The sequence below is a fragment of the Symsagittifera roscoffensis genome, chromosome 3 (assembly GCF_963678635.1).
Source record: "Symsagittifera roscoffensis chromosome 3, txSymRosc1.1, whole genome shotgun sequence".
Lineage (NCBI taxonomy): Eukaryota > Metazoa > Xenacoelomorpha > Acoela > Convolutidae > Symsagittifera > Symsagittifera roscoffensis.
The window spans coordinates 34,825,216-34,849,952 of record NC_087064.1 but is presented as its reverse complement, the minus strand read 5'-3'; the positions used below and the strand labels follow the sequence as shown (position 1 = coordinate 34,849,952).

The window sequence follows — 24,737 nt, the reverse complement described above, 5'->3', positions numbered from 1 at the left end:
TGTTTCTGGGTTAGCTTGTACTTGATTGATTTGTCTTTGATGTTTAGGTGTACTACTTCTGTGGCGATTATTAGAATTATTATAGTTATTATTATTCCGGTGTGGTGATTGGGAATAATTTCTATAACGATTATTATAACTTGGGTGTCGATTTTGTGAATTATTTCGCGATCTGTTTTGGTAATTATTGTTTGGTCTGTTATAGTTCGATCTATTATATGAGTTATTCCTTGATCGATTGTTCGGGTAATTCTGGTTTCGGTTGTTTGAATAACTTCTATTTCTATTATAGGAGTAGTTTCTATTCCTATTGTATGATGAATTTCGTGATTGGTTGTTTGGATAGTAGTTATTTCTTGATTGGGAATTAGATCTAGAAACAAATCGTTGTGTATTTGAATTTGATCTGGAGTAGTTATTTCTACTATTTGGTCTATTGTAGTGATTTTGTGATGAGTTTTGTGTATTTCTTCGTTCTGGTGATCTTCCTCTATAACTTGAGTTATATGGGGATTGATTTCTTGTGTAACTTGTATTGTTCGGAAGTGGTTTTCCTGAACTGTTGTTGCTGTATACATTTTTGTTTGGTAGATTTTGATCTTTTTTCATATATTGATAGAATGATTTATTTGGTTCTTTGTATTTTTGAGGTTTATTTTGACTATCTTGCTGTTTTTGTCTACATTCGGAAATACTATGTCCGTATCGGCGGCAATAATTACACCATTTTTTGAAAGATGGTTTGCCTTTAAAGTTCGGGTTCTTTTCGTAAATATTGAGTATTTCAGTGATTTTTTCAACGAGGTCTGTTTCTGATTCCTGTATATTATTAATATTAGTGGGAGTCGTTTCAATTTTGTTAACGTATTGTAATTTCAGATTTTCCGTTTCTTCTAGTTTCATCGTGATTTCTGCTTGTTCTAATTTGTCTACTAGTTTTCGAAAATCTAAATCGGGTTCTCGAATTGAAGAAGGATGGGATGCTCTCTTTTTTATTGCTATTTTCCTTAATTGTGGTGTTAAGGTCATCATTAAGATTTCTGTCATCTTTGTGTTTTTATAGTCATGTGTATTTAGTGAGTATGCTTTTCGAACTAGTGTTTCGACTCGTACTGCCATTTGCTTGATGGTTTCGTTTGGTAATCTGCGAATTTCATTACATAAAACTCTTTGTTGTTGTTTGTTTCTTTCGGAGTCAAACATTTTTGAAAATTCTTGTGTAAATCTTTTCCAGTTTGATTTTATTTCTAGAGGTAGTACTGAAAACCATTTTTGGGCTGCGCCATCTAAGGTTGTTTGTATCAACGCTGTGCGTCGATGTATCCAGTTTTGATGTAGTGGCGTATTAATTGGTTCAGGTCCAATGTTTAAAATCAGGTTTGCTGTTACTGCATTTAAATAATCTTCTACAGAGTATTCAGGGTCTGTTCCTGTGAAAACCATTAAAGGTTTGTTTGATGTTATTGATGATCCACCCATAAGGTATGGATTCATTGTCATTTGTAATGATTCTGCTGCATTTGGCATTTGAGAAAAATTTGAAAGTTGGTTTCTTGTTATCTCATGTTGTTGGAGATAATATGGGAGTGGTATTTCATTTTGCATTTGTGATGGTTGATACGAGTGTGCAGTCATTGGATTTTGTTGTTGAATTGGTTGAAAAGATTGTGTATTAATTGGATTTTGTTGTTGAATTGGTTGTTGATGTTGTGCATCTATTGGTTGTGGAGAAAAATTTCTATGATTTGTACGTGTTTTTTGTATTCCTTGTCTACGATATTCTTGAGTATTTGGTGCAAATATATCTGGTTGTAAGAAATCATCATCTGAGGATAAATAATCCATTTGATAAGATGTTTGTTTTTTATTTTTTTTCTGTTGAAAAAATGGGTAATTTTCACTGCGATCCTGTGGAGGATTTGGTTGAAAATTTTTGGAATTATATTGGGCCGTTGGGTTATCCCAGTTTCGAGGTTTTGTATATTGATTAAAATTCCTTTGTGGTTGATAATTTGTTTTTGATGGATGTGTATAATTATAATTATGGTCTGCAAAGTTGTTTTTAGTGAATGTTTTGCGTGTTTTTGATGGTATTGTCATGGGTCTGTATGTTTGGTAATCCATATGGGAATATTTTGGAGCAACCGAAGGTTTAACGGTTGATTGTAAGGTTACCTGCGTTTGTGAAGGATTTGTATTTCTTGGTGTTGTTAAATTTGGGCGTATTGGTGAAATACTTTGTTGTGTAGTTGTTGTGTGTACAATTTCTTCATTTATGAAGTGTGATGGTGTCTGGATATCTTGTTGAGTAAGATTCCTAGTTCCATTGAGGTTTTCGTTGTGTATGACTGTCGAGTTTAAACTATTATTTTGTGTATCGGGTAAAAATGTATTATAGTTTAATGGTGTTGCATCAATTGTTAATGGTATTACTCTTACATAATCTCTTATGTAAGATATTGTACCTATTGCTTGACTTGAGATTGATTGTGGAAAGCTTATAAATGCGTGATGAGACCATTCGGGGTCCCAAACATAATCTGATTGTTCTGTGATAGCGGTATCATCGTTCGAATTTTGGGGTCTAAAATTTTTTCTTGCTTGTGCAATTAAATCAATATTGTGTGTGAAATAATCTATTATGAACCATGCTAAAATTTTTTGTAAATCGTGTTTGGTATGTTGTGAAACGTCATCTTTCGTGAAATTTTCTTTAATGATGTTTAAATAACTAGAGAGTAGTGTAATTTCATGTCGTACTTTCAAATGTTTAGATGTTTCTGTCGGTGAGACATTTGTTAGTGGGATTTCGTTTTCTAATATCGAAATATAACTATATATTATTGCGAAAACTTCATTGGTGAATATGGAGTTTGCTCTTTGTGAGTTATGATATTGGATGCTTTTTATATATTCTGAAAAAACTTTTGAAAATTCTAAATCAAGGTCGTCTGTTTGAATAGTATATGTTCTATTATTATGGTTTGGGGAAGTGAATTCTATAGAGTAGATTCCATACTGCTGTGTTATGTTGCATATATCTTTTAGATAGTGATCTATGATTTGTCTTTTGATTTTTACATCGGGGAACTCTGTTTTACATGGACTGATTCCGGGTTCAAATAAATTTACGAGTAAATTTTGACAAAATATGTGTTGTCCTCTATCAGTATCTGCGTCTACTATAAAAGGAAAGATTTCATCGTCATCTGGAGTTTCGTCACCTGGGGTGTGTGTTGAACTCATTTTTCCGTTCGATGACTGTTAATATGTAATTATTAATGTGTCGAATTGGTTGATTCCAATTGTATAAATGTACTGGTTTGTGTTTATACTGTTTTTTTATTCTTCTTTTTCCTCTTTGTGATGAATTTGAAGTTGTTTCTGAGTCAGAAAAATATAATTGATCGTGAAGTGGGCAATTTTTATCTATTGATTCTTTTAGTTTGTAAAGTTCGTCTAAACTGTTGGTTTCTGATTCTGAAAATGCGTTTCGATTTTTTGAAAATCTTTTTCGTGTTATTTGTCTTTGTTTAGTTATTATTTTTCTCTTCAGTGTTTGTCGTTTTGTTCGAATGTATCCAACTGTTTGTGTATGAGGTGTGATTACAAGGTCGTATTTTTTGTTATCTATTTCACAATTGTGTAAAATGATTGTTTGTTTATTTCCTAGGTTTTTAAATGACATAAGGTTTAGAATGACGGGTGCAAAGGGTTGTTAAATGATTTCTATTTTCTTAAACTGTTAGTTCTTACGATTTTTTGGTTAGCTTAACCTGGGTCTATTTTTCAGGGTTGGAGAGAAAAGTATATCGATTCCGAAGAATGATTTTTACTTTCTCGTGACTAGTATAAGCTAAGGTGTTAACTTACTTAATCTTACTTAGGGGTAGTGATTGTGTTCAAGGGTTGGAGAATAGTAAATCGATCCACAAGGTTCAGGTATAATTAGAACGCGAGTAGTTCGTTAGATACTATTTTAAACTTACGAAGTCTAAGATTTATCCTGGGGCCTGGTAAGAGGGGGGGTCAAGTGAAGGATGAATAACCGAAGTTCTTCACTGTTTATCCTAATTTGAATGATTAGTTTTGTTTTAAAAATTTCTATTAGTCTTGGGTCTTTAGAAAGGGTTGGGTAGTGAATCGACGTTTGAGGTCGTTAGACACTAATTAAGTGGGTGGGGGAGAACAAAGTTGTTCTGTTTGATCCAAGGATAAGCCTTGATGATCAAATTTAAAATTTAATTAAGTAGAAAATGATTTAAGATCCAAGGATAAGCCTTGATGATCTGGTTTTAAAATTAAGTGAATTTAAGTTTTAATAAAGTTTTAAATGTGTGTAAAGGAAAGATTTAGTGTTTTATGATGTTAGTGAGTTGATGATTGCTGTTATGTTTTAGATGATGAAGCTGGAACAACAGGATGATTTATGATTACTAACCATTTATTGTCATGCTACTAATTTTTATTTTTGTTTTCCAATAAATATTTTTCAAACATGTTTTGTATAATACTGCAGAGTTTTAGGGAAACGATCTTAGATCTTTTTATCAATCGTTATTGTATAATATTAATTTTGTTTAGCGCCTTAAATGATTTTGAAGAGTAACTTCAAGGTTTTATGTTTGCAAATGGAAATCTAAATTCATTGCAAGTAGTATTCGAAATATAAAAGTTTGTTCTGGCTTTTGCCGAACTATCATATAACTATACGGCAAGTTTCTACTTTGTCGTATGTCGTCTTTGGTTCGAGGTCTTCTTCCAATTCCGGGTAGTTCTATTATGGTTCGGAATATTGGCTCTGATCTATTGAGTCGGAGAGACATTTCAATTAAATTATTGTCGTATAACATTTTGTAAATGTTTTTGTCTAATTTCTAATCTATTTTTGGTTAATTCTAATCTAGTAAGGTCTTGTTCGAGACTTATGGTCGCACCAGATGAGTTAGGACCGAAGTGTAACTCATAGAGTAATTTCGGATAGGGTACACCGTCTGCTCGTCACGCTATCTTATTTTCGGCCGGATAGATTCGTGCAACTTCTTAGTCTAATACCGATCCTAATCTTACTCTTATACTATCTAGTCTCAGGTTGTTTAACTAGTCTCTGCTAGGCTCAATAGATCTAGGGTATACTGGTTTATTGCGGCTGCTGAAGTGCTCGGGAGAGTCCAACTAATTCCTAAGTTAAATTCAAATCTCTCTGGTGCTGAAATTACAAGTAACTTCAGCACTTACAAATAAGTGGGTTGTTAGTTAGATGGATCATGATTGGTTAATATTAAATACTTTACATTGGTAAAACATTTAATTTATCCAATCATAAAATATAGTTTAGATCAGGTTCCAGTGTGTATCACTCGAAAATATCAAGATTGGATCGCAACCGCCCGGCCTCAAGTCATGAGCCAAAAAAGTTCTCTCTCGTAGACTTATCTGAAGTTCCATGTGATTTGCGATGTCCACGAAGGTCTTTGGAACAACATTATGTTTTATCACTATAATCTGATTGATAGAATCCGATGATCGGAGATGTTTTTGAGTTTCTTATCGTTTTCTTTTCTTGACACTATTACATTTGGAAAAACGAGATTTTGGAATTTAGTGAACTTTTTCATATATTGTTTGTCTTTCATAAGCACAAGTTTAATTTCGCGCTCAATTATGATTTTAAACAGCTATGCACGTTTAAAGTTCAGGCCTTTTAGCCTTTTCAATTTTATTAGTTCTCAAATTTATTTCAGAAAGTGTGAAAAATTGATAGACATGTGTAAAAAGATTTTTTCAACTTTTTCATGAGACAATACTTGATCCAGTTTATTCTCGCCAAATAAATCATTAAATGCAAGCACTTGTGATTTGAAGATCTTTCTAAGCATCCTCAAGTTCTTTTTATTAACATGACCAACTTTAAGATTTTCAACTTCAGATCAACTTGCGTTTTCCAAATAAATAGATAAATAGAAAATGATTTAGAAAAAAAATGACCAGATTTTTGATAGTGAGCGGTTAATCAAGAAATGCAATCAAGATTTTGGTTTCAATTTAAAGTGTTGATTTTTAGTTTTTTTTATAAAATTAAGTTTTAAGTAAACGGGCATTCAGTTACTATTAAGAGGATGAATATGCGTCTTATTTTAGGCGTAATCAAAAGATTATTTTCAGAGTTTGTTCGAAAGCTTACATTTTGTGAGTTTTTGTAATTGCTAAATCATTTGAGTTGTCTTTTGTTGCCGGAGTTGTCGTGTTACGTGACATGTGCCTCCAACCTAAGAAAATTTAGTATTAAAACGCTACAAAAGAATTGAGTTACCACAATTTACTAAGTTCCCAACTGTACGAGATCATAAAAATTTTTGGGTAAAAATTCGCATCGAAAGTTCTAATTGAAATCGAAAGCTCGCCACGGCACGAAATTTAAAGCAAAATAATCACAAAAAACATTAAATGTGAGATATTTGAAAAATTATTACTTGCTATTTCAAATTTAAACGTTTTCATCAGAAACTTTTTAAAACAGAAAAAATTGCTTTGGTTTGGTTGGGGTTGATAAAATAGTTTTCGAGTTTTTTTTTTGATGATTTTCTTAAAACTTTTATCGATACTTAAAATTTTTTTATCTGGTAATGGGTTCTGTTATTTTTTCCTGGTTGTGGCTGGATAAACCCAAATTCATTGCACGGAGTTCTAATTTTTGAATATTGTGAACTGTTCAGATTTCCATGTAGAGACGTTTCAATTTCTGATTCATCTTGAGTCCAAAAAGTATTCTCAGAAGCAGACTTCTGTCGATTAATTTTACTGTTTATATTAACATTTGAGTAGCTGGGATATTTTTGCACAATCCAAATATTTGCAATAGCTCCCCAGAAAACAACAATTGCAGTTCTGATACAAGAAATAAGCCATAGAAAAAGTAGATATTTTCAATCAGGGCATTATGTTTCCGTTAATTCGAAAACGGGTTCACTTGTTCAAGAGCGAAAATTTCAAACCTCTCTTTGCATACTCTGGGAAACTTCTGAGAAAATTATTCCATTCAGCTTTACTATGAAAAAAGGACACTGCTCGTATATCGTAGAAAAACCCTGAAGATATTATTGATAGTAGTTTTTAGTAAGTTTTATTGGAAAAACTAAAAATTCTGGTCTCCCGGGTGACTTCCATACAAGAAAAATGCTTGTCACGGAGTTTCATTTATGAAGTCTATGGAAAAAATGCTTATCATACAATTTTCATCGAAGAAAATTCTATGATAAGCATGTTTTCAATCAAAACTTTTCTTAGAAAATTATTAAAAATTGGTTCAAAACTCAAACAATACAAATTAGAGCCAGTTTTGGTTACATGAGAGCAACTTTGGCATCAAAAAAGTTTGAACAAAAAATGTTCATCATACAATTTATTGTATAAAAATTCTATGAAATTGTGTTACAAGGATTTTTTTCATGGTATCAAATTGAATGATAAGCATTTTTTTCCAACCCGGGCTGCTTCTATCAAGCATCAATTAAAGAAAACTGAGACGCATTTCAAAAAAAATGGCCGATTGAGTTCCATTTGGAACAATTTTATGTACGGGATAGCACTTCTTGTAAGTTTTCATTACTGTCAGATATAGCTTTCAGATAGTCTTCAAGCTATTAAATGAAAGTAGTATTAATCAAGTTTTTAATTGATCTCCACTCGATAATTTTATGGAAGACTAACGGAGTGTTATTTTTACCGCTATTATCTATAAACAGAGTAATATCTAACGGACTCATTTTTTGTTTATTTTGATGCCTTGAATTGTACTGTTTTAATGGGCGTGTTTTTAGCAGCTTCAGAAAAATAATTAGTGCAGCTAAATAAAAATTCAAAAGTTTTAAAACTCTTATATTTTTGAATACAGGTAAAAAACGTGCTCAATTTCACTACCTACCCGGATGAACTGCAATACAAAACTTGCAGTTATTTGATGAACTGCAGTTATTTTGTGTCAAAACTTTTTCAGAGAAACAAACAAGAAGACAAGTTGCAAAAACATTCTCTTGCTTCTACTGTAAGTTAAGTCGGAGCAATTAACCAATTTGAACGAGTGTTTTGTTCCGACTTTCAACAAAGCTAACGGAATGTACGTACTATGTTAAATGACGAAATATTTATCTTTGTTCCGACTTTCGTAACAAATGTAACTGAATAATTGTGCTCGGAGGTTTTTTTTCTTCAGACAAGTTTCGATTTTTTAACTAGCCATTATCGACGGAACATTTCATATCATTCAAAAAGTATTGTCTTCTTGAGCCTATATTTGAAAAGATATTTCACTTGTGATCTTTTTTCGTAAAATTATGGGGGTTTGAAGATAGCCATTTTGGCCAGTTTGGGATATTTAACGCGCGATATATTTCGCTCTATTAACGCGTAAGCGCTGATTTATTCCCTCTTATAAAATAATCCAAATTGGTTGAAGTAAGCTTATTTGCCATAACTGATTTGTTAGTAGGAGCGTACTCAATCACTTTGTACTTTAAATGACGTGTGGGGATTTTGTTCAAAAAAGAATATCTCAAAAAAAAGCATTCCATTTTATCGTATCTAATTTTTTCATTTCATTACTGCTCCGTAGACTTTAAAAGGCGGTCGGAACATTCCGGGCTTTGCCCTGATACGAGCAGTTTTGTTTTATTTTGATAATCGAAAACTCTCAAGCTAAAATATTCAATTAGGACGGTTTGACAGTGAAGTGGCAAAATCATTTGAACAAAATTGATATGCTGTGCACATAAATAATTGATATTTTAGTTGTGATTGTTTTTTAAATTGAAATGTTATTGGGTTCTGAAATTCGCCCATTTGAAAAAAACTAAATTTTTATATATTTCTTTCTAACAGCGAGTAAGCGGTATATTAATCTGTATCCAAAACGGTTCCAAATTGAATTGAGGCGAGCTAATTGGTCCATAAGACACTTTGCTAGATAAGACTTAAATCATGACTACTCTTTACTTTAATCACTTTTTCTAAGAACATCTCATTTCTTCTTTTTTTTTAAATTTCATCAGTCTCAATCAAAACCTACCTCATAGACAATAATGAAAAGTCAGGGCATTCAAAGCGTTGCTCTAATACAAACTCAGTTTTTGAAATTCTAAGCTTAAAAAATTGTTTTGAAAATGTATGGGACTTTATGATTTTATTGTTTTGACTTTGGCAACGAAAGTAAAGGAATGTTTGTGATCGGGGTGGTTTTTTTGTTCTTCAGACAAATTTTTAACTAAAATTTTTTACGGAATTTTTTTATAACAGACAAAAAGTATTGTAATATTGAGCTCAAATTTAAACAGATTTGTTACTTGTGATCATTTTTCATGAAATTTGAGATTGGTTTTAAAGATTGCCAATATTGCCAGTTTGAGACAATTCACGCGCGACTTCTTTAATATTATAACCGTTCTTAATTGGTTGAAACAGGCTATTTCTCATAATTTCTACATTACTGGGAACAAAATCTATGTGCTTTGTGCATCACATGGTGTGTGGGGTGATGATTGAAATAAACTCAATTTTTTTTTAACTTTTGTTTTCGAAAAACTCATCAATTGCTTCATAGATATTAAAAAATACGAACAGTCTTGCTAATTTTTGGTTCTGATAATCAAAGTCCAGGGCTTACAATAAACTAAAAACGTTATTCATACATTTACATGTTAACTTTAAGAAAAAACGGTGAGTCATACAAGTTTCATAATTTTGATGAATTTGCTGCAGAAGAATTTTGAAGACACTTTCTTTTATCATGGAATAAATATTGGCGTATCGTCAGAGACAACTTTTCAGGAGAAGAGCTCTGAGTGCAGTTTCTATATGTGGAATGATTTTCATCAGCAATTTTTGATGGCGACTCAAAAAACTCAGCGTAAAATTGAAAACATGCTCAATTTTTTTCCTTATGAAAACCAAAGAAGTTTTTGCGTTCAAACAAATTTTTCCACAAATCTACTTTTTATGGGCACAATTTTACCTTAAGAACATAGCAGTTGCAGCATTTTTTCTAAAATTTAAGACATTATTTCATAAATGCTGAAAAATTCATTTTCGTTTGGCATTTTTCGAATATGCCCTAGGATTTCATAACAATTATACATTTTTAAATTCATAAAAATTACATCAGAAAGATTTTTGCAGCTTACCTGCGTATTACACGCATAATTGTGAAAATCTCAATGGCGCAAGTTTTTGAATAACCAGTGTCTCTGCCTGTGAAAGATTGTAAGTAAAAAAAAGAAAAACTGGCAAAATGCATTGCTGGTCTAAGAAAAAATACTAAAGATGCGCTCTCCCTGAGTAAAAAATACTAGTCATTAGCATTTCATGCTATTTTATGCATTATGGGATAGTATAGAATTTGTATGATAGGCTATTTTTTCCATGCATGGAAGTTATATCAATATCATTTTTGGGCGGAAATGAAGAAAAAAAATTGCATTGGGGTCTGTATTTTTTTGACGCAAGTCCATTTTTTACAAAAAAATCAGTTGGGGTCGAGTGATAAATCATAGGAAAGCAAAGATTTTTCAAACTATTTTCGGCAAAGATATCATTTGTCAGACTGTGTTTTGCACTTGTGATTTGAAGATCATTCTAAGCATCCTCAAGTTCTTTTTATTAAGATGACCTACTTTAAGATTTTCAACTTCAAATCAACTTGCGTTTTCCTAATAAATAGATGGTGCATATACAAAACAGTCCCATACAAAACAGTCCAACACAAAAAAATCCCAAAAATTATGTAATGAAGGGGAAAAACAGTCCAATACAAAACAGTCCGGTTTAAGGTCGCCGGTGGGCGCGCTATGCGCGCGTCGCCGCTTCGCGGCGATAACCGGCTCTAAATTTCGTATTAAGTCCTACCCTCTGTTGGCAAGCTCGCAACACGTTGGCGCGACTGCGGCGGTCACTATTTTGTTCATTATGCTTGTTAAACAAAGAACAATTCTCGGCCTGCCGGCTTGTTGAAACAATTATTAATTGGGACCATTTTTCGGACTGTTTTGTATCGGACTGTTTTTTCGTTCGTTTTCATACTTTTTCGGACTGTTTTGTATTGGACTGTTTCGTATGGCATTGTTTTGTACAGACACGAAATAGATAAATAGAAATTGATTTAGAAAAAAAAAATGACCAGGTTTTTGATTGTGAGCGTTTAATCAAGAAATGCAATCAAGGTTTTGGTTTCAATTTTAAGTGTTGATTTTTAGTATTTTTGTTTAAAATTAAGTTTTAAGTAAACCGGCATTCAGTTACTATTAAGAAGATGAATATGCGTCTCATTTTAGGCGTAATCAAAAGATTATTTTCAGAGTTTGTTCGAAAGCTTACATTTTGTGAGTTTTTGTAATTGCTAAATCATTTGAGTGGTCTTTTGTTGCCGGAGTTGTCGTGTTACGTGACATGTGCCTCCAGCCTAAGAAAAGTTAGTATTAAAACAAAAGAGTTGAGTTACCACAACTTACTAAGTTCCCAACTGTACGAGATCATAAAAATTTTTGGGTAAAAATTTGCATCGAAAGTTCTAATTGAAATCGAAAGCTCGCCACGGCACGAATTTTAAAGCAAAATAATAACAAAAGACATTAAATGTGAGATATTTGAAAATTTTTTTCGCTATTTCAAATTTAAACGTTAAATTTTTTTCGGAAATTTTTTGAAACAGAAAAATTTGCTTTGGTTTGGTTGGGGTTGATAAAATAATGTTCGAGTTTTTTTTGATGATTTTCTTAAATTTTATCGATACTTAAAAATTTTTTGTCTGGTAGTGGGTTCTGTTGTTTTTTCCTCGTTGTGGCTGGATAAACCCAAATTCATTGCACGGAGTTCTAATTTTTGAATATTGTGAACTGTTCAGATTTCCATGTAGAGACGTTTCAATTTCTGATTCATCTTGAGTCCAAAAAGTATTCTCAGAAGCAGACTTCTGTCGATTAATTTTACTGTTTATATTAACATTTGAGTAGCTGGGATATTTTTGTACAATCCAAATATTTGCAATAGCTCCCCAGAAAACAACAATTGCAGTTCTGATACAAGAAATAAGCCATAGAAAAAGTAGATATTTTCAATCAGGGCATTATGTTTCCGTTAATTCGAAAACGGGTTCACTTGTTCAAGAGCGAAAATTTCAAACCTCTCTTTGCATACTCTGGGAAACTTCTGAGAAAATTATTCCATTCAGCTTTACTATGAAAAAAGGACACTGCTCGTATATCGTAGAAAAACCCTGAAGATATTATTGATAGTAGTTTTTAGTAAGTTTTATTGGAAAAACTAAAAATTCTGGTCTCCCGGGTGACTTCCATACAAGAAAAATGCTTGTCACGGAGTTTCATCTATGAAGTCTATGGAAAAAATGCTTATCATACAATTTTCATCGAAGAAAATTCTATGATAAGCATTTTTTCAATCAAAATTTTTCTTAGAAAATTATTAAAAATTGGTTCAAAACTCAAACAATACAAATTAGAGCCAGTTTTGGTTACATGAGAGCAACTTTGGCATCAAAAAAGTTTGAACAAAAAATGTTCATCATACAATTTATTGTATAAAAATTCTATGAAATTGTGTTACAAGGATTTTTTTCATGGTATCAAATTGAATGATAAGCATTTTTTTCCAACCCGGGCTGCTTCTATCAAGCATCAATTAAAGAAAACTGAGACGCATTTCAAAAAAATGGCCAATTGAGTTCCATTTGGAACAATTTTATGTACGGGATAGCACTTCTTGTAAGTTTTCATTACTGTCAGATATAGCTTTCAGATAGTCTTCAAGCTATTAAATGAAAGTAGTATTAATCAAGTTTTTAATTGATCTCCACTCGATAATTTTATGGAAGACTAACGGAGTGTTATTTTTACCGCTATTATCTATAAACAGAGTAATATCTAACGGACTCATTTTTTGTTTATTTTGATGCCTTGAATTGTACTGTTTTAATGGGCGTGTTTTTAGCAGCTTCAGAAAAATAATTAGTGCAGCTAAATAAAAATTCAAAAGTTTTAAAACTCTTATATTTTTGAATACAGGTAAAAAACGTGCTCAATTTCACTACCTACCCGGATGAACTGCAATACAAAACTTGCAGTTATTTGATGAACTGCAGTTATTTTGTGTCAAAACTTTTTCAGAGAAACAAACAAGAAGACAAGTTGCAAAAACATTCTCTTGCTTCTACTGTAAGTTAAGTCGGAGCAATTAACCAATTTGAACGAGTGTTTTGTTCCGACTTTCAACAAAGCTAACGGAATGTACGTACTATGTTAAATGACGAAATATTTATCTTTGTTCCGACTTTCGTAACAAATGTAACTGAATAATTGTGCTCGGAGGTTTTTTTCTTCAGACAAGTTTCGATTTTTTAACTAGCCATTATCGACGGAACATTTCATATCATTCAAAAAGTATTGTCTTCTTGAGCCTATATTTGAAAAGATATTTCACTTGTGATCTTTTTTCGTAAAATTATGGGGGTTTGAAAATAGCCATTTTGGCCAGTTTGGGATATTTAACGCGCGATATATTTCGCTCTATTAACGCGTAAGCGCTGATTTATTCCGTCTTATAAAATAATCCAAATTGGTTGAAGTAAGCTTATTTGCCATAACTGATTTGTTAGTAGGAGCGTACTCAATCACTTTGTACTTTAAATGACGTGTGGGGATTTTGTTCAAAAAAGAATATCTCAAAAAAATTCATTCCATTTTATCGTATCTAATTTTTTCATTTCATTACTGCTCCGTAAACTTTAAAAGGCGGTCGGAACATTCCGGGCTTTGCCCTGATACGAGCAGTTTTGTTTTATTTTGATAATCGAAAACTCTCAAGCTAAAATATTCAATTAGGACGGTTTGACAGTGAAGTGGCAAAATCATTTGAACAAAATTGATATGCTGTGCACATAAATAATTGATATTTTAGTTGTGATTGTTTTTTAAATTGAAATGTTATTGGGTTCTGAAATTCGCCCATTTGAAAAAAACTAAATTTTTATATATTTCTTTCTAACAGCGAGTAAGCGGTATATTAATCTGTATCCAAAACGGTTCCAAATTGAATTGAGGCGAGCTAATTGGTCCATAAGACACTTTGCTAGATAAGACTTAAATCATGACTACTCTTTACTTTAATCACTTTTTCTAAGAACATCTCATTTCTTCTTTTTTTTTAAATTTCATCAGTCTCAATCAAAACCTACCTCATAGACAATAATGAAAAGTCAGGGCATTCAAAGCGTTGCTCTAATACAAACTCAGTTTTTGAAATTCTAAGCTTAAAAAATTGTTTTGAAAATGTATGGGACTTTATGATTTTATTGTTTTGACTTTGGCAACGAAAGTAAAGGAATGTTTGTGATCGGGGTGGTTTTTTTGTTCTTCAGACAAATTTTTAACTAAAATTTTTTACGGAATTTTTTTATAACAGACAAAAAGTATTGTAATAATGAGCTCAAATTTAAACAGATTTGTTACTTGTGATCATTTTTCATGAAATTTGAGATTGGTTTTAAAGATTGCCAATATTGCCAGTTTGAGACAATTCACGCGCGACTTCTTTAATATTATAACCGTTCTTAATTGGTTGAAACAGGCTATTTCTCATAATTTCTACATTACTGGGAACAAAATCTATGTGCTTTGTGCATCACATGGTGTGTGGGGTGATGATTGAAATAAACTCAATTTTTTTTTAACTTTTGTTTTCGAAAAACTCATCAATTGCTTCATAGATATTAAAAAATACGAACAGTCTTGCTAATTTTTGGTTCTGATAATCAAAGTCCAGGGCTTACAATAAACTAAAAACGTTATTCATACATTTACATGTTAACTTTAAGAAAAAACGGTGAGTCATACAAGTTTCATAATTTTGATGAATTTGCTGCAGAAGAATTTTGAAGACACTTTCTTTTATCATGGAATAAATATTGGCGTATCGTCAGAGACAACTTTTCAGGAGAAGAGCTCTGAGTGCAGTTTCTATATGTGGAATGATTTTCATCAGCAATTTCTGATGGCGACTCAAAAAACTCAGCGTAAAATTGAAAACATGCTCAATTTTTTTCCTTATGAAAACCAAAGAAGTTTTTGCGTTCAAACAAATTTTTCCACAAATCTACTTTTTATGGGCACAATTTTACCTTAAGAACATAGCAGTTGCAGCATTTTTTCTAAAGTTTTAGACATTATTTCATAAATGCTGAAAAATTAATTTTCGTTTGGCATTTTTCCAATATGCCCTAGGATTGCATAACAATTATACATTTTTAAATTCATAAAAATTACATCAGAAAGATTTTTGCAGCTTACCTGCGTATTACACGCATAATTGTGAAAATCTCAGTGGCGCAAGTTTTTGAATAACCAGTGTCTCTGCCTGTGAAAGATTGTAAGTAAAAAAAAGAAAAACTGGCAAAATGCATTGCTGGTCTAAGAAAAAATACTAAAGATGCGCTCTCCCTGAGTAAAAAATACTAGTCATTAGCATTTCATGCTATTTTATGCATTATGGGATAGTATAGAATTTGTATGATAGGCTATTTTTTCCATGCATGGAAGTTATATCAATATCATTTTTGGGCGGAAATGAAGAAAAAAAATTGCATTGGGGTCTGTATTTTTTTGACGCAAGTCCATTTTTTACAAAAAAATCAGTTGGGGTCGAGTGATAAATCATAGGAAAGCAAAGATTTTTCAAACTATTTTCGGCAAAGATATCATTTGTCAGACTGTGTTTTGCACTTGTGATTTGAAGATCATTCTAAGCATCCTCAAGTTCTTTTTATTAAGATGACCTACTTTAAGATTTTCAACTTCAAATCAACTTGCGTTTTCCTAATAAATAGATGGTGCATATACAAAACAGTCCCATACAAAACAGTCCAACACAAAAAAATCCCAAAAATTATGTAATGAAGGGGAAAAACAGTCCAATACAAAACAGTCCGGTTTAAGGTCGCCGGTGGGCGCGCTATGCGCGCGTCGCCGCTTCGCGGCGATAACCGGCTCTAAATTTCGTATTAAGTCCTACCCTCTGTTGGCAAGCTCGCAACACGTTGGCGCGACTGCGGCGGTCACTATTTTGTTCATTATGCTTGTTAAACAAAGAACAATTCTCGGCCTGCCGACTTGTTGAAACAATTATTAATTGGGACCGTTTTTCGGACTGTTTTGTATCGGACTGTTTTTTCGTTCGTTTTCATACTTTTTCGGACTGTTTTGTATTGGACTGTTTCGTATGGCATTGTTTTGTACAGACACGAAATAGATAAATAGAAATTGATTTAGAAAAAAAAAATGACCAGGTTTTTGATTGTGAGCGTTTAATCAAGAAATGCAATCAAGGTTTTGGTTTCAATTTTAAGTGTTTATTTTTAGTATTTTTGTTTAAAATTAAGTTTTAAGTAAACCGGCATTCAGTTACTATTAAGAAGATGAATATGCGTCTCATTTTAGGCGTAATCAAAAGATTATTTTCAGAGTTTGTTCGAAAGCTTACATTTTGTGAGTTTTTGTAATTGCTAAATCATTTGAGTGGTCTTTTGTTGCCGGAGTTGTCGTGTTACGTGACATGTGCCTCCAGCCTAAGAAAAGTTAGTATTAAAACAAAAGAGTTGAGTTACCACAACTTACTAAGTTCCCAACTGTACGAGATCATAAAAATTTTTGGGTAAAAATTTGCATCGAAAGTTCTAATTGAAATCGAAAGCTCGCCACGGCACGAATTTTAAAGCAAAATAATAACAAAAGACATTAAATGTGAGATATTTGAAAATTTTTTACTTGCTATTTCAAATTTAAACGTTAAATTTTTTTCGGAAATTTTTTGAAACAGAAAAACTTGCTTTGGTTTGGTTGGGGTTGATAAAATAATGTTCGAGTTTTTTTTGATGATTTTCTTAAATTTTATCGATACTTAAAAATTTTTTGTCTGGTAGTGGGTTCTGTTGTTTTTTCCTCGTTGTGGCTGGATAAACCCAAATTCATTGCACGGAGTTCTAATTTTTGAATATTGTGAACTGTTCAGATTTCCATCTAGAGACCTTTCAACTTCTGATTCATCTTGAGTCCAAAAAGTTAAATGACGAAATATTCATCTTTGTTCCGACTTTCGTAACAAATGTAACTGAATACTTGTGCTCGGAGGTTTTTTCTTCAGACAAGTTTCGATTTTTTAACTAGCCATTATTGACGGAACATTCCATATCATTCAAAAAGTAATGTCTTCTTGAGCCTATTTTTGAATATTGTGAACTAATCAGATTTCCAAGTAGAGACGTTTCAACTTCTGATTCATCTTGAGTCCAAAAAGTATTTTAAGAAGCAGACTTCTGTCGATTAATTTTAGTGTTTATATTAAGATTTGAGTAGCTGGGATATTTTGCACAATCCAAATATTTGCAATAGCTCCCCTGAAAACAACAATTGCAGTTCTGATACAAGAAATAAGCCATAGAAAAAATAGATATTTTCAATCAGGGCCTTATGTTTCCGTTAATTCGAAAACGGGTTCACTTGTTCAAGAGCGAAAATTTCAAACCTCTCTTTGCATACTCTGGGAAACTTCTGAGAAATTTATTCCATTCAGCTTTACTATGAAAACACCTTTACCTGAAGATATTATTGATAGTAGTTTTTAGTAAATTTTATTGGAAAAACTATAAATTGTGGTCTCCCGGGTGACTTCCATACAAGAAAAATACTGGTCACGGAATTTCATTTATGGAGTCTATGGAAAAAATGCTTATCATACAATTTTCATTGAAGAAAATTCTATGATAAGCATTTTTTCAATCAAAATTTTTCTTAGAAAATTATTAAAAATTGGTTCAAAACTCAAACAATACAAATTAGAGCCAGTTTTGGTTACATGAGAGCAACTTTGGCATCAAAAAAGTTTGAACAAAAAATGTTCGTCATACAATTTAATGTATAAAACTTGTATGAAATTGTGTTGTAGGGATTTTTTTATGGTCTAAAATTGAATGATAAGCATTTTTTTTCCAACCCGGGCTGCTTCTATCAAGCATCAATTAAGGAAAACTGAGACGCATTTTAAAGAAATGGCCAATTGAGTTCCATTTGGAACAATTTTATGTACGGGATAGCACTTCGTGTAAGTTTTCATTACCGTCAGATATAGCTTTCAGATAGTCTTCAAGCTATTAAATGAAAGTAGTATTAATCAAGTTTTTAATTGATCCCCACTCAATAATTTTATGGAAGACTAACGGACTGTTAATTTTACCGCTATTATCTATAAACAGAGTAATATCTAACGGACTCATTTTTTGTTTATTTTGATGCCTTGAATTGTACTGTTTTAGTGGGCGTGTTTTTAGCAGCTTCAGAAAAATAATTAGTGCAGCAAAATCAAAATTCAATAGTTTTGAAACTCTTATATTTTTAAATAAATTGAATACAGGTAAATAACGTGCTCAATTTCGCTACCTACCCTGATGAACTGCAATACAAAATTTGTCCTAGGCAGTTATTTTGTGTCAAAACTTTTTCCGAGAAGCAAGAAGACAAGTTGCATAAACATTCTCTTGCTTCTACTGTAAGTTAAGTCGGAGCAATTAACCAATTTGATCAAGTGTTTTGTTCCGACTTTCAACAAAATTAACGGAATGTACGTACTATGTTAAATGACGAAATATTTATCTTTGTTCCGACTTTCGTAACAAATGTAACTGAATAATTGTGCTCGGAGGTTTTTTTTCTTCAGACAAGTTTCGATTTTTTAACTAGCCATTATCGACGGAACATTTCATATCATTCAAAAAGTATTGTCTTCTTGAGCCTATATTTGAAAAGATATTACACTTGTGATCATTTTTCGTAAAATTATGGGGGTTTAAAGATAGCCATTTTGGCCAGTTTGGGATATTTAACGCGGAATGTATTTCGCGCTATTAACGCGTAAGCGCTGATTTATTCCGTCTGATAAATTAATCCAAATTGATTGAAACAAGCTTATTTGCCATAACTGATTTGTTAGTAGGAGCGTACTCATCATTTTGTACTTTATATGACGTGTGGGGATTTTGTTCAGAAAAATATCTCAAACAAATTCATTTCATTTTATCGTATCTAAATTTTTCATTTCATTGCTGTTCGGTAGACTTTAAAAGGCGGTCGGAACATTCCGGGCTTTGCCTTGATACGACCAGTCTTGTTTTATTTTGATAATCGAAAACTTTCAAGCTAAAATATTCAACTAGGACGGTTTGACAGTGAAGTGGCAAAATCATTTGAACAAAATTGATATACTGTGCACATAAATAATTGATATTTTAGTTGTGATTTTTTTAAAAATTGAAACGTTATTGGGTTCTGAAATTCGCCCATTTGAAACAACTAAATTTTTATATATTTCTTCCTAACATCGAGTAAGCTGTATATTAATCTATATCCAAAACGGTTCCAAATTGAATTGAGGCGAGCTAATTGGTCCAAAAGACACTTTGCTAGATAAGACTTCAATCATACCTACTCTTTACTTTAATCACTCTTTCTAAGTACATCTCATTTCTTCTTTTTTTTTGAAAATTTCATCAGTCTCAATCAAAACGTACCTCATAGACAATAACGAGAAGTCAGGGCATTCAAAGCGTTGCTCTAATACAACTCAGTTTTTGTAATTCTAAGCTTAAAAAATTGTTTTGAAAATGTATGGGACTTTATGCTTTTATTGTTTCGACTTTGGCAACGAAAGTAACGGAATGTTTGTGCTCGGGGTGGTTTTTTTTCTCCAGACAAATTTTTAACTAAAATTTTTGACGGAATTTTTTTATAACAGACAAAAATATTGTAATCTTGAGCTCAAATTTAAACAGATATGTTACTTGTGATCTTTTTTAATGAAATTTGAAATTGGGTTTAAAGATTGCCAATATTGCCAGTTTGAGACAATTCACGCGCGACTTCTTTAATATTATAACCGTTCTTAATTGGTTGAAACAGTCTATTTCTCATAATTTCTACGTTACTGGGAACAAAATCTATCACTTTGTGCATCACATTGCGTGTGGGGTGATGATTAAAATAAACTCAATTTTTTTTAACTTTTGTTTTCGAAAAACTCATCAATTTTTTAAAGAGATCACTGCTTCATAGACATTAAAAAGTACGAACAGTCTTGCTAATTTTTGGTTCTGATAAACAAAGTCCAGGGCTTACAATAAACTAAAAACGCTATTCATACATTTACGTGTTTACTTTAAGAAAAAACGGTGAGTAATACAAGTTTCATAGATTTGATGAATTTGCTGTAAAAGAATTTTGAAGACACTTTCTTGTATCATGGAATAAATATTGGCGTATCGTCAGTGACAAATTTTCATTTTTACCTTAAAAACATTTTAAGCCTTAAAAAGCAGTTGCAGCATTTTTTCTAATTCATTTTCGTTTGTTATTTGTCAACATGCCCTAGGATTGCATAATAATTATACCTTTTTAAATTCATAAAAACTACATCAGAAACATTTTTGCAGCTTACCTGCGTATTACACGCATGATTGTGAAAATTTTTGAATAACCAGTGTCTCTGTCTGTGAAAGATTGTAAGTAAAAATAAGAAAAACTGGCAAATTTCATTGCTGGTGTAAGAAAAAATGCTAAAGATGCGCTCTCCCTGAGTAAAAAATACTAGTCATTAGCCTTTCATGCTATTTTATGCATTATGGGATAGTATAGAATTTGTATGATTGGCTATTTTTTCCATGCATGGAAGTTATATCAATATCATTTTTGGGCGGAAATGAAGAAAAAAAATTGCATTGGGGTCTGTATTTTTTTTGGCGCAAGTCCATGTTTTACAAAACAATTCAGTTGGGGTCGAGTGATAAATCAAAGGAAAGCAAAGATTTTTCAAACTATTTTCGGCAAAGATATCGTTTTTTAGACTGTGTTGTGCTACTTTGCGCAGCAATGGGTTGATTTTTTTTTGCCATGGCGAGCAATAAGTTTTTATAGAAACAAAACTGCTCCTATAAAAAACAAGGCCCTGAATGTTCCGACTGCTCTTAATTCATATTGAATAAGATTTCGGAAAAACTTTAATAAAAAACTATCGATTTTGAACAATATCAAAGGTCAAGTGTGAAAATTCAAGTTACGAAATTAATACGACCGATCAATTTAGCTAGCTAGTGTCAATTCAGTTTGGAGCGATTTTGTTGTGCGGGTTAATTCACCAAAAATAATTCGTGTTATGCTTTCAGCACTTTGAATAAGTTTTTCAAAGCGTCATAAAAAAGTCAAGAGCATGGTCAAAAAGGCGATTTTCAAACTCCCATTTTACTTTGCAAAAAATGATCGGAGTTAAAATATCTCTTTACATTTGATTTCATATGATCTTCAATGGCGTATAGAAAATTGGTTAAAAGTTTTTATTTCCTTCTCCAAAAATTGACTGAACAAAAAGCCACTCAAGCATAAATTTTCTGTTTTCTTCGCAAGTCGGAACAAAAGTTGAAAATCACTAATTTGAAAATCACTACATTTTTGAGATTTATGTGATACTCAAATCAATTTATTTTTGGTTATGGTAAATAACCTGTTAATGGAGTCAGGGTGAGTAAATACGCTGAAACAACTCCCTTATATAGTCAAATTTGTGATTTGAAGCTGTTCGTTCTGATCGCAATTTAACTATCGGAGTTGATTGTGATTTGTAATTGTTCCGACTTTCGAAGAACGTAAGGAATATATATGCCCGGGGCGTTTTTTTAAGTAAGATTAATTCCCAAAACTTTTTCCCTCAGGGAGCCATCCATAGACTTTCGTGGTCACAGAAGGGGCAAGCTCACCACTAGACTTTCCTGATTGAAAGATTGCTAAGAAACGCTCGCTAAAAGATTAACGTGAGTTTAGGAATGCTAGGATATTTTGATGCTGAAATTTTAACGGCAGAAAGACCGAAGCATCTATGCAGGATCGAAAACACAAACTTTAAAATGTTTAAAAACTGTCGGACGAGAAAGTAGACAGATTTCCATCTAGAAAGTAGAATCAATTTTTGGTCGAGAAAGTCGAAACATATCTATGTGGGGTCGAATAAACAAAGTTTCAATTTTTGAAAGTTGCCGGTTGAGAAAAAAGGAACATATCGAATTTTAATCGAGAGAGTCGAAACATACCTATGCGGGGTCGAACAAACAAAGTTTCAATTTTTAAATAAACTGTCGGTCGACAAAATCGAGAAAATCGAATCATGAATCATATCGAATTTTGGTCCAGAAGGTCGAAACATATCTATGCGGGGTTGAACAAACAAAGTTTTTAAAAAGGTCGGTCGAGAAAGTCGAAATATATCGAATTTTGGTCGAGAAAGTCGAAGCATATGTATGCCGGACCGAAGAAACGAATTTTTTTTAAATGTCGGTTGAGAAAGTAGAGAAAGTCGAACTATATCAATTTTTGATCCAGAAAGTCGAAACATATCTATGCGGGTTTAAATAGACAATTTTTTTTTAAATGTCAGTCGATAAAGTCGAATTATATTGAATTTTGGTCGAGAAAATCGAAACGTATCTATACGGGGTCGAACAAACAAAGTTTCATTTTCAAAATAAAGTGTCGGTCGATAAAATCGAGAAAGTCGGATCATGAATCAAATCGACTTTTGGTCCAGAAGGTCGAAACATATCTATACGGGGTTGAACAAATAAAATTTTTAAAAAGGTCAATTGAGAAAGTCGAGAAAGTCGAAACATATTGATTTTTGGTCGAGAAGTCGAAACGTATCTATACGGGGTCGAACAAACAAAGTTTCAATTTTGAAATAAATTGTCGGTCGACAAAATCGAGAAAGTCGAATCATGAATATCGAACTTTGAATATCGAATTTTGGTCCAGAAAGTGGAAACATATCTATGCATATCTATGCGGGGTTGAACAAACAAAGTTTTTAAAAAGGTCGGTCGAGAAAGTCGAAATATATCGAATTTTGGTCGAGAAAGTCGAAGCATATGTATGCCGGACCGAAGAAACGAATTTTTTTTAAATGTCGGTTGAGAAAGTAGAGAAAGTCGAACTATATCAATTTTTGATCCAGAAAGTCGAAACATATCTATGCGGGGTTGAACAAACAAATTTTTTTAAATGTCGGTCGACAAAGTCGAAAAATATCGAATTTTGGTCGAGAAAGTCGAAACATATCTGAACTTGGTCGAACAAAGTCGAACACTTTTTTGTTGGGTCGAGAAAATTGAAACATACAAAAATTTGGTCGAGAAAGTCGAGACATACCAGTTTTAGGTCGAGAAAGTCGAGACAGAAATCGAGCACCTGACCCCGCAATTATTCCGTTTTCTTAGAGAACAATAAAAAATAATGCACTGAGTTTCTAAAAATTGAACTGCGTTTTCACAAACAATCGATTGTTGAACTAAATGTATAAATGATTGTGCCATAGCCCCATTATCTATTTTAATTACACTCTTTCTATTATTTGTAGGTGAATTTCTCAATTTTGATAATGAGATCAGTTTCAATATAACTTTGCTCTTGAGTTTTGACCTTATTTGAATGTAATTAGGACAAAATATTCCACGGGTGTTTGAAATGTTGATTGAACAGTTGAAGCGATCATTTTATTCCTATATGGTCGTGTTTGTTTACCGTTAGTTGGCTTAACTCGACCCATAATAAATTGTTTTGAAATGTTCTCTCGAATTTGCATCGCACCATTACTGCTTGCTCTTTTTTCGCCCAGCTTATGCTTCGAAAAGTATGTGCGAATATTGAGAGAAAAAGCTCAAGAAGCATCTGCCAAAAACCTTTCGGACCGATCATTGCCAGAACATCTGCATGACTTGTCTCTCTTTTTGCAGTCGTACCCGGAAGTGTTTGAAAACATCCGAGAGCTTAATAACGCCAGCCAGTGTTACGATGATTGGCAGGTCATTCTCAGCTACTCGCCAGGGGAAGTTTTCAAGTTCTGGGATTCCTATCCAGTGCCTGGAACTGGAATCCTTGAAGGTAACAGGCTTTTCCCAGGACAATCGGAGGAATGTTACAATGCAAAGACTGGACTCACTGGCTTAACGGTTAGACCCTTTCCAGACACTGAAAATTTCATCGTGAATTTCAATGGGTTCAATCTGGGAATGTGTAATCCGTCTTCGTGCTCGGCCGAAGAGGTGTCTTCTATTTTTGGAGACGGCGAGAGGTATATCCTGGCTAGGAATAAATTCAACGCAGATGCTGGTTTCGTAATTGCAGTAGTGGTCTACAGCCTAATTCTATCAGCAGTGTTCTGCGCAACACTTAGAGGAACCTACTTGAGAGCCAAAGGTTACACTCAAAATATGCAAAACAATTAAGTTAAAAGACTACATGTTAATTTTGAAATAACAGTATTCAGCTAGTTTTATTACTTTTAAGGGACATCAAGCACTGAAGAGTTTTGTGTCTTTTGAGCCATTCAAAATAATTCATTTGACGCACTATGGCAAGAACAGTTTTAGGGAATGTTTTCAGCAAAATACGAGAAGCTGCAGGAAGAATACCGAGCGACATCCGACTTGGCACCACTCACTGTTCAAGAGGAGGCTGGCGACGAAGCCCCGAAAAAACAACAGCAGCCGAGAGAACCTCTCGCAATCAGAATCCTCATGTGCTTCGATTTCTACGCCAATTTCTGCAAAATATTGGGTAGACTTAGAGCTATCTTTTGCGACACTTGGAAGATTT

General features: G+C 32.7%; 2 protein-coding genes across 3 annotated transcripts in view; one reads left to right on the top strand and one right to left on the bottom strand.

Annotated features, from left to right (window-relative positions):
- Positions 1-24,737, bottom strand: part of LOC134842668 (coiled-coil domain-containing protein 169-like) — a 335,974-nt gene that overhangs the window by 121,981 nt on the left and 189,256 nt on the right. The gene's annotated exons all lie outside the window — the stretch shown is intronic.
- LOC134842583 (nose resistant to fluoxetine protein 6-like) overlaps positions 23,640-24,737 on the top strand; it is a 29,626-nt gene continuing 28,528 nt past the window's right edge. For both annotated transcript variants that reach the window (XM_063858992.1, XM_063858991.1), the window contains exons 1-2: positions 23,640-24,338; positions 24,525-24,698. In XM_063858992.1, coding sequence (XP_063715062.1) covers positions 23,705-24,338; positions 24,525-24,698 — 808 coding nt within the window. In that variant the 5' untranslated portion in view covers positions 23,640-23,704. The remainder of the gene's footprint in view (positions 24,339-24,524; positions 24,699-24,737) is intronic.